The sequence below is a fragment of the Macaca mulatta genome, chromosome 2, assembly GCF_049350105.2.
Source record: "Macaca mulatta isolate MMU2019108-1 chromosome 2, T2T-MMU8v2.0, whole genome shotgun sequence".
Classification (NCBI taxonomy): domain Eukaryota; kingdom Metazoa; phylum Chordata; class Mammalia; order Primates; family Cercopithecidae; genus Macaca; species Macaca mulatta.
In genome coordinates, this window is record NC_133407.1 from 141936588 (window position 1) to 141946829 (window position 10242).

Consider the following 10242-nt stretch of genomic DNA (forward strand, 5'->3'; position numbering starts at 1 on the left):
TAGAAAGTCTGCAGTCATCTCCAATGTGCAGACCTGCTTCAATTAAAAGACGTTGGTCTCCCCAAATGAAAAATGAATGAATTTATACATTTTAAGTTAAAATAAAATGTTTAAGCTATATATGTGTAACATTTTGTGATTTCCAGCTTCAACGAACTTTCTGACTAACAATTACTGGTCTCAGTCATGACAGGTAAGAGATCTTCTCTTGTGATGCCAACAGGATATCAATCCCCTCCTCCTCTCTACATGCTAACAAGTAGGAACTTCTGAAGAGTCCTATGTCAATGAGACCTGTGTTTTTACTAAAAAGAAATTTCTTTGTGTTCAGAAGATGCCCTTCCTGCCGCCCCGCCCCCCACGATTCTGGTTGTTGTATACTTTTTTTTTTGAGATGGAGTCTCACTCTGTTGGCCAGGCTGGAGTGCAGTGGTACAATCTCTGCTCACTGCAACTTCTGCCTCCCAGGTTCAAGTGATTCTCATGACTCAGCCTCCCGAGTAGCTGGAATTACAGGCACCATGCCCAGCTAATTTCTTTTATTTTTAGTAGTGATGGGGCTTCACCATGTTGGTCAGGCTAGTCTTGAACTCCTGGCCTTAAGTGATTCACATACCTTGGCCTTCCAGAGTGCTGAGATTACAGGTATGAGTCACCACACCTGGCCTCTGTAGTGTACTTTCAATAAATGAAGTGTCATTTAGGTAAAAGACAAATGGATATTTTTATTTTTTAATTTTTTTTTAGTTTTCTATATGCTTATTTCTCTAAAACAAATGAATATTAAATATTTTACTGGAGAAAGGGAAGGTGGCTTGAGTTTCAAATGTGCTATGAAGAAATCCTGGTATAAGGGAAGGAGTACCAGTTTGGAAGTCAGGGGACCTAGAACCAATCAGGTCTGTCGCTTATTTGCTGTTTAGGCAAATTACTTAACCTCTCTAGTACTTAGCATTCTGATATAGAAAAAGAGGAGACTGCACTAAATCATCTCCAGAATTTCTTTCATTTCACCACTTCCAGTGAAGGTGGTTACAGGGCCAGAGAAGTAGTGGAGCCAAGAGAAATCTCATTCCACAGAGGCCTTTTAAATGAAGACAGACATACCCTTATGAGAGACCTTAATAATGGGTCTACAGAATACTAGAGAGAATGTGTCCTTTCCAAGTCTTATCCGCCTGTATCAGTTTGATAGTAATCTTTTTTTTTCCTTTGAGATGGAGTTTCCCTCTTGTGGCCCAGGCTGGAGTGCAGTGGCACGATCTTGGCTCACCGCAACCTCTGCCTCCTGGGTTCAAGCGATTCTCCTGCCTCAGCCTCCCAAGTAGCTGGGATTATAGGCATGTGCCACCATGCCTGGCTAACTTTGTATTTTTAGTAGAGATGGGGTTCCTCCATGTTGGTCAGGCTGATCTCGAACTCCTGAGCTCCGGTGATCGTCCTGCCTTGGCTTCCCAAAATGCTGGGATTACAGGCATGAGCTACTGCATGTGGCCTGATGTTAAATCTTTACTAGAGTCAAGCATTCATTCCTTGTCTCGTTTTCAGAGTTAACGATATACTGCCATCTTGTGTTCAATAGTTTTTCCACAATCAAAACTCACTAATGTCAAGACAGTCTGAGAAATATACTTTTCCCCAAGTCAACTTTCCTTTATGGTTTCTAGAATAGTATTCACAATTGAAATTGTATGAAGTAAGAAGTACTTTAAAAATGGAACTGTTAGCAAAATCCACAGTAACAAAACAGTTTTCTAATTATCATAATGCAGACCACCCCCAGGAAATCATTCTTTCATTCATTTATATAACATTTATGGTCCTAAAAGTAAAACATAAATAAGTCTTGGTCATTGTTCTTAAGCAGGTTATCTATCGAGGGAGACAGACATATAATCCCATCAGGACAGGGCAATGTGGTAAGGCTATCAAAGTGTGCACAATGAATGTTCTGAGGAAGTACCTGGAGAGAACTAAACACCCTAAGAGCTCTGGCAATCCCATCTCACATTCCTCTATGCTCTCTTTAGCTCCAAGGAGCTATCTGACATGTCAACATTTCCATAATTAAAAAATATATAGGAATGCCCACCATGTGAACAAAATAGACAAAACGTTCCTGCCCTCATGCTGTTCACATTCTTTTTTCAGTCTTAATCCCCACCCCACCAAATAAAAACCCCAAAATACTCAGAACTTCCATGTGTTCAGAAGATACTACCTGGGCAACACAGAGGTCTGATGAGATTTTCAACTCTGGGTATAAATTGGAAACCAATTCACTAGTACTTGTATTGTGTACCAGGACTGTGTATCTGTAAGACCTCAGAGGTGATGTGCCACAGTTGAGAAGCACTCCCTTAAGAGATAATATCCAATGATCAAGGCAAATGCTTTACTTTGTTTCCTTTTTAAAAGAGGATCAAATAAGATAAACTGGACTTTTCTGTGTCTGCTTTAATGTGCATCCCTTGAATTTGTGCAAAACCCAGCCATTCGAGCTATGTCAAAATGAGTAACTGCTGAAACAGTACACTCAGGGAATTTCTAAATGTCACAAGGCACATAGACTACAAGTATTTATTGATCACTTATTATGTAAATAGCATTTCTGGGTGATATAAAATTCACACTGGAGAAGGACACTAAATATAAATGGCTTTTATAGCTCAGATGGAGCAGTTGGCAGATGTAACCCGTGTGGCTTTCAAACATCACAGCAATGCTACAAAAACCACAGCTGTCCTGGTGAGCACACAAACAGCTCACAAGCCTGTGGTCTCCCTCTTATGCTCTGAGAGGCCTTCAATCCTAAAGAAGCCAAGTCCCAAACAGCACCTCCCTTTGGATTTACATTACTATTCTCAAACCTGGAGAGACATTAGAATCACCTGAAAATCATTTTTAAAAGATGCTGCAGCCTCATCACTCTCTGGAGATGGGAGATGAGGTTGAAACTCAAGCTTCTATAGTTTTAAAAGCTTCCCAGGTGATTCTGATGCATAGCAAGGTTGGAAACCACTGGGCTATACCTTAGAAGGGAAAGAGAACAACTAGTTAAAAGTTACAAAATCTGAAAGGTCAGTAGAATAAAAAAGTACAAGAAAACTATTTCATTATAAAACATTCACAGAGCATTAAGGTGTATGTTATTTCTTACCCATCTGACTGTGTTCTTAGCTCAAGGACTTTGAACCTTTGTCTTCCAATTGCTTTCACTTTCACTATCTCAATTCCAAAATCCTGTTCTTCTCGATAGGCATATATCTCTGCTGTTGTTCCAAACTGTGCTTCCCTTTCCTGTATATTGCTTCCAAGACAATTTTAAAAGGAAAGAATTTTGAACATTTGAGTTTTAAATATATGCAAAGTATGCAAAAGCAATACATATGGGTAAACAATTTATAGACTCAACCCTTACTACAAAGCTAGTATAATTTTATTTATTTATTTGTTTGAGACGCAGTGTGGCTGCGTTACCCAGCCTAGAGTGCAGTGGCATGATCTCAGTTTGCTGCAACCTCTGCCTCCCAGGTTCAAGTGATTCTCCTGCCCCAGCCGCCTGAGTAGCTGGGATTACAGGCACACACCACCACGCCTGGCTAATTTTTGTATTTTTAGTAGAGATGGGGTTTCACCATGTTTGTCAGGCTGGTCTCAAACTCCCAACGTCAGGTGATCCACCCGCCGCGGCCTCCCAAAGTGCTCGGAGTATAGGCGTGAGCTACCGTGCCTGGCCAATTTTATTTATTTTTAAATCACATGGGGGATATAGAAGGAGGATTCAGGAAGTACGATTAGAGAATTTTAGGAAAAGAATAGATTTCTAGTCACTGAAAATAATTTAGAACTTACAGGGGTTTAAACTCATTTCCCAAACCAAACATTCTTTCACTCTGTCAAATGACTTATCATTTCTGCTGCTTACTGGCAGCACTGTACTGGGGTGGGAGCTTCCTGTATGTATTTCCTGCCTCTACTGCAGATTTCCTTTATTTGCCACGGGATACTTAACATTCAGCTTCAATTTAAAGGGTACAACCTATGAATTTTGAGAGACAAGGAAAGAAAAGACCACTCTTTTGGAAAAGTAATCCTTTAGGTTAAAATAAAAAAGCACTATTTCTCTTTAATAAAGACAGTTATTGAAACCAAGATTCCAGAAATGTTTTTCATCAAATATAAATGATTAAAAATTTTTCAAATACCAGAAAGTTAAATTGTGTATGAAGGTGTAGAGCTGAGTTAGATGGTAATTAAATGAACAAAAATGCTCCAACTTGCACTATGAAACTTCTACTTAACCAAACTCCTAACCTCACATTCTTACCCAACCTCTCCTGTACATGCATAATAACAGCCTGCTTTGGCTTCAACAATGACCACCGCAATTACCCATGAGAGGAAATGTATTAAGCAAATGGACTCTAATATTTTACCTGTATGCAAGAACAGCAAAAGTTCTATCTTTCTGAATTAAATTCCGCACCATACTGACTTCTTGAGGGTGAAAAAGCTGAAGAGGCAATGTCTGTCCGGGAATCAGGATCATCATCACCTGTGGCAGAACTGGAATCACCTGACAGCTGTCATCATCGTGCAAAGTCCTGCCATGAAATTCTTCCATATCAGCGCCTAGGTACTATTTAAGAACATATATAGGTACAGCGTCATGATCGATATGTAATAAAAATATAAGCTCAACAGACTAAAGAGCAAATCACATTAAAAGAAATACAGGCCAGGCACAGTGGCTCACACCTGCAATCCCAGGACTTTGGGAGGCCGAGATGGGCGGATCACCTGAGGTCAGGAGTTCAAGACCAACCTGGCCAACATGGTGAAACCCTGTCGCTACTAAAACTACAAAAATTAGTTGGGTGTGGTGGTGGACGCCTGTAATCCTAGCTACTCAGGAGGCTGAGGCAGGGGAATCACTTGAACCCAGGAGGTGGAGGCTGCAGTGAGCCGAGATTGTGCCACTGCAGTCACTCGAGCTTGGGTGACAGAGCAACGCTCTGTCTCAAAAAAAAAAAAAAAAAAATACAAATGGGGTTACAAACACTTAATAAATGTGGTATATAAGCATCCCATGTGAAAATATAATTTTTAATCTAACTTTAACTCTTAGAAGAATTTCTAATCTTTTATGAAGAATATCTCACAAACACAGAAATTCAAGAATTTTTTAATACAAAGTATTTTATTTTTACCAAGAAATATCTCTATGTCCAAATATCACAAACAGCAAGTAAAAAATGTATGTTCAGTAACACTCTAGTACCTAGAAGTACAGAGAAGTATTTAATAGCTCAATTACTAGAAAGACTATAAAGAGCAACAATTCTTCAAACAATTCCACCACAACATAGTATTACTTCTTCAAAATTATAGTTAAATATTTATCTACTGGCAAATAGCCCATGTCCTCATCCACAATTTCTGATATCTAGTAATACAAATATCAGTCACTTGTTTTTATGAACTTTTATCTACATTTAAATGTGTATCTATTATATTAGATCTATCACTAAATTACATACTGTATGTGATGTTGGCAGACTGGTGTCAAAATTTATGATGTTTGGTTTTTTGGCTTCTTTACTATCCTGGTCTTCAACTTCCATTTCATCTTCTTCCTCACTCTCTGCTGTAAGAGTAGAATATTGTAAGAAAAAAAAAATGAATGAAAACCTTTCAAACACATAATTCCTTCTTCAAAAAAGGGGTACTTCTAAAACCACATGCATTTGGTAAACTCTACAGTACTGTGAAGAGGCAGTCAGAGGGCTGGGGTCTATGCTGGGCTCTGTCAGTAGCTATTTTTTTTTTTTAAGTCAACTGTGAATTTTAGAATAGTTTAACATTTATAGAGAAGTTGCAAAGATAATACAGAGTGCTCCTGTATGTCACACACCCTTTTCCCCTATAGTTAATTTATATCAGTATGGTACATTTGCCACAACGAAGGAATCAGTCTTGGTACATTACTATAACTAAACTTCACATTTTATTTGGATCCCCTTAGTTTTTATCTAATCTTTTTGTGTTCCAGGATCCCACATTACATTTAGTTATCATGTTTCCCTACCCTCCTCTGGGCTAGTGTAGTTTTCAGACTTTGCTTGTTTCTGAGTTTTGAGGAGTACTGGTCAGGTATTTTGAAAAGTATCCCACAACTGGGTTTTGTTGATGTAATTCCCACAATTAGACTGAGGATACGTGTTTCAGGGAGGAAAAAGTGAAGTGTTGTTATTCTTTTGTTTTTTAGAAATGGGGTCTGTCGCCAATGTGCTGTTTTTATTACATATCAAGCCTACATATTATGAACTAGTCCTGCTATGAACCTTGATCACCTGGCTAAAGCAGTATGTGTCAGGTTTTCCCACTATAAAGTTCCTTTCCCCCTCCTTTTCACATTATACTCTTTGGAAGCAAATCACTAGGTGTAGCCTCCACTTAAGCGGTGATGAGTTATGCTCCACTCCCTTGAAAGGGAAATACCTATATACGTTATTTAAAATTCTTCTATATGGGAGATTTTTCTCTTCTCCCTCACCAGAAACTAATTTTAACACCTTAGACAACTCATTCTGCCCAATTAAATTTTAGTTTCCTCATCTGCAAAATGACAGGCTTAAACACGTCAACCTCTAACGTTCTCTCAAACTCTCAACTTGAAAGAGTTCCTACATAAGTAAGAAAAGAAACCAACGCAGGCAAGATCTGTTAATTAAAACAGAGAAAGATAATCTGGCAGGAAGAATTTCATAGCATTTTTCTAATGATAACATTTCCGTGGCTGTCACTACATTATTTTAAAGTGAAGGCCAGGTGTGGTGGCTCACACCTGTAATCCCAGCACTTTGGGAGGACGAGGCAGGCAGATCACTTGAGGTCAGGAGTTCAAGACCAGCCTGGCCAACATGTTGAAACCCCATCTCTACTAAAAACACAAAAATTAGCCGGGTGTGGTCGCAGGTGCCTGTAATCCCAGCTACTGGGGAGGCTGAGGCAGGAGAATTGCTGGAACCCAGGAGGCGGAGGTTGCAGTGAGCTGAGATTGTGCTACTACACTCCAGCCTGGGTGACAGAGCAAGATTCCATCTCAAAAGAAAAAAAGAAATTTTTGCAATCATTTTCATACTATTTTGCTTAGTAATTTTAAATTTAAAAATAAAGTTGCATGAAGCATAAAACATTTTAGAAGAACGTCTTAGAAAACTAGATGTTACCAATGACAGCAAAGAAAATTAGAAAATGCTACACAATACAAATGCTATTATACTAACTGTGAGTCTGTCCGTTTCATACAAACTATGAGTAAATTTCCTATCCTAGACCAGTGATTCTCAACCACAGGTGATTTTGCCCCTCAGGGGATACTGGTTGTAATAACTAAGGGAGTCTGACTGGCATCTAGTGGGTAGAGGCCAAGGATGCAGCTAAATAGCCTACAATGCAAAAGACAATCCCACCCAAAGAATTCTCCAGCCCAAAAGTCAAGTGCTGAGGTTGGGAAACCCTGGCCTAGACTAACAATAAAGAATTACTGAATCTCATTTCTCACCTCCCAGTTCCTATATTTTTAAACGCCCCAAACAAACTTCTAAATCAATAAAATGTCAATACAAAATAATCATTTTTTTCCTTTACATATCATTATTTAAGTCAAACCACCTGTAGCCAGGTCCCTGACAGAAAATAAAAATGTTTTTCAATATGGTAACTGCCTTGGACTTTCTATTCATTGTTACAATTTCCCAGATACAAAACTTTGTCAAAAACAGAATTACTTCAACTTATATGTAAATAGTCAATGGTCTAACACTTCATACAAATTTTCCTTGGAACATGTAAGTTTCACCAAAAGATAAAAAAGGGCAATCTAAATGGATGAGAAAAATATTCTGTATCAAATTCTTTGTATTTCCAACGCTGACAGCATGGCTATCACTTGGCATGCAGCACGATCCACTTTATTGCTCTACTACAGAAAGTTTAAAAGATAAACTATTAGCTCAAAGGCTGGAATTAATATTGTTAAAAATTTACATTTTAACTCTTCTGACTCCTAGTCTCTAAATAATTTCTTTAGTAACTTTTTTTTCATAAATATGGCTAAAACCCACTTTCCCATACTCAGTTATGTTTATTGTTTCATTTGCCTAGGATAAATTCTTCACATCTCAACTATAAAGCTTTTTGTTGCAACTTAGAGGACTTATTCTTCAGAACAACTCGTACTACATGGAATTATGGAAAGTCCAATGTTTTCCTACAAATAAAATTTACATAATTTGGAAAGGCATTATTGCTATATCTACATCATCTCTGGGCCCTCTCCCGATGTTTTTCTGAAACACACACACACACACACAAAACACGCTGACTGTTCAGAGCTATCACAGTGAAGTCTGATGACTCATCTCATGCAGAAGCACCATGTGAATGCCGACAGAACATCAGTATCCTTCCTCTTCTATTTACCATTCTCCCTGAAACACCGGATTGGCACAGAGAGTAGGGCTAATGTCTCTGAAAAAACAGCTCAGCTTTCCATCAAAGGCTGGCACACTTACCCTTGTGTCAATTCAGCTAGGATGGCTTCAAGAACAACCACTGACTATGGTTTATTTTTATAGAAAAGTTCTCTCCTATATGGTGGGCGTGCACTCAGTCTCTTCCATGCTGCTACTAGTGGACAAATTAATCTTCCAAGCATAGATTTCCTTAGGCAATTACCTGAAACCGAAAACTGTTTCTTGGCAATCCACGGGAAAAACCCCAAACACACTGGCAAGAGATGCCAGTTTCCCAGCAACTTAAACCCAATCTACCTCCTAGGCCTTATGTTCCACAACCATATCCTAAATATGTGCTTTTGGATGTCTCCTGATCTACCTTGAAAGGCTTTTTCCCAGCTCCTCTGACCCTTGAACAACTTCTGCCTCTGAAGAACCACAATAGCATTCATTTATCTGGCCCTAAATCAACTGCCTCTGCAGTTGATTTATGTTTAGTTATATTCTCAGCAGCCCCGCCTAGACAGTAAACCTCAAGTATCAGATTGTGTATTATCTCTCGTTTCATCTCCACAACACCTAACATACTTGATTAACCAAGGGACTCAGTTAATAGTCTCAAGTTTGGATGATACGCCTTTTGGAAAGCATCTCTTGAAAGGCATTGCATGAGAAGTTTATACAATATTCCATGCCTTTTTTTTTCTGTTCAGTATTTCAACACAAGGCCAAAGTCTAAACATTTCACACAACATACAGGAAAAAGAAAAACTAAGTATCTCTGATAAAACATAATCGTACATGCCTGAGAAAAACAGACCAACAGTAAGAAAAACAAAATAGAGAAGGGATTTAGAGAGATAATGACAGACACACCCGGGATGGAATCCTAACTCTGCTGTGTGACCTTGCGCAAGTCACTGAACTAATCTGCAATCCAATACTCGCTGATCAAATCAGAAACTGAAAAGTGATGTGGAAAGGATTAAAAGGCGAAATGCAGGCAAAGCGTTAAGTGCAAGGCTCGTAACACGGTTAGTGCTTAGTACATGTTAGCTGTCACTCTTATTAAAAGGAAGGAAACCAGCAAAAGTAACAGCTGTGAATCTGACCCGGCCCTCTAGTTCCAGAGCATTTCCTAGGAGCTACACTCAGGACACAGGGAGGATGGAGAAGATGAGTTTCCTGTTCTTAAGAGCAAACGTCCCCCGACACCCTGGCTCACGGCTCGGGGCAACAGAGCAGCGAAGAAGGTGCCGCGACTCCATCGCTGGCCAAGGGCCGACGTGAAGCAGCCTCCTGGTGCGGCCCTGCTGGGCTGGCTGGCCAGTCTCGGCGCCCCCACACCCGCCTCCCAGGCCCAGCTGCACCGTTAGCGGCTCCGGGCCTCGCCGCACTCCCGACTACAGGGAACTACTCCGGGCGGTTACCAGGCAAGAGCGGCAGGTGATTGCCCATGTTGTGCGCAGCGTCCTGCTGATCTCCTTCGCCGGCCATGTCTGTTTACCCGCAAAGGAGGCTGGGACAGGGCGGTGCCGGAGACTCCGGGGGAGGGTCCGCGTCTCGCCGCTGCCGCGCACCGGGGCCACAGCGCCCCCTGGCGGCCCCAGAGGAGCAGACGGCGGCGCGTACCCAGGCCTGGGAGTGATGCCCTAGGCGGAAGGGACAATTACAGGCCTGCGCTCCGCACCAGGGACAGAACGCCGTCCCCCGCCAT

At 40.4% G+C, this 10242-nt stretch overlaps 1 protein-coding gene across 2 annotated transcripts in view; it reads right to left on the bottom strand.

The window, feature by feature from the left end:
- The window catches only part of CRBN (cereblon), a 29903-nt gene extending 19877 nt beyond the window's left edge, over window positions 1-10026 (bottom strand). Inside the window, exons 1-4 of one of the 2 annotated variants that reach the window (XM_028843227.2) lie at window positions 9956-10026; window positions 5544-5647; window positions 4440-4642; window positions 3161-3310 (exon numbers count right to left, since the gene is read on the bottom strand). In XM_028843227.2, coding sequence (XP_028699060.1) covers window positions 3161-3310; window positions 4440-4642; window positions 5544-5647; window positions 9956-10022 — 524 coding nt within the window. In that variant the 5' untranslated portion in view covers window positions 10023-10026. 2 annotated transcript variants of the gene reach the window in all.
- Window positions 10027-10242: the final 216 nt, after the last annotated feature.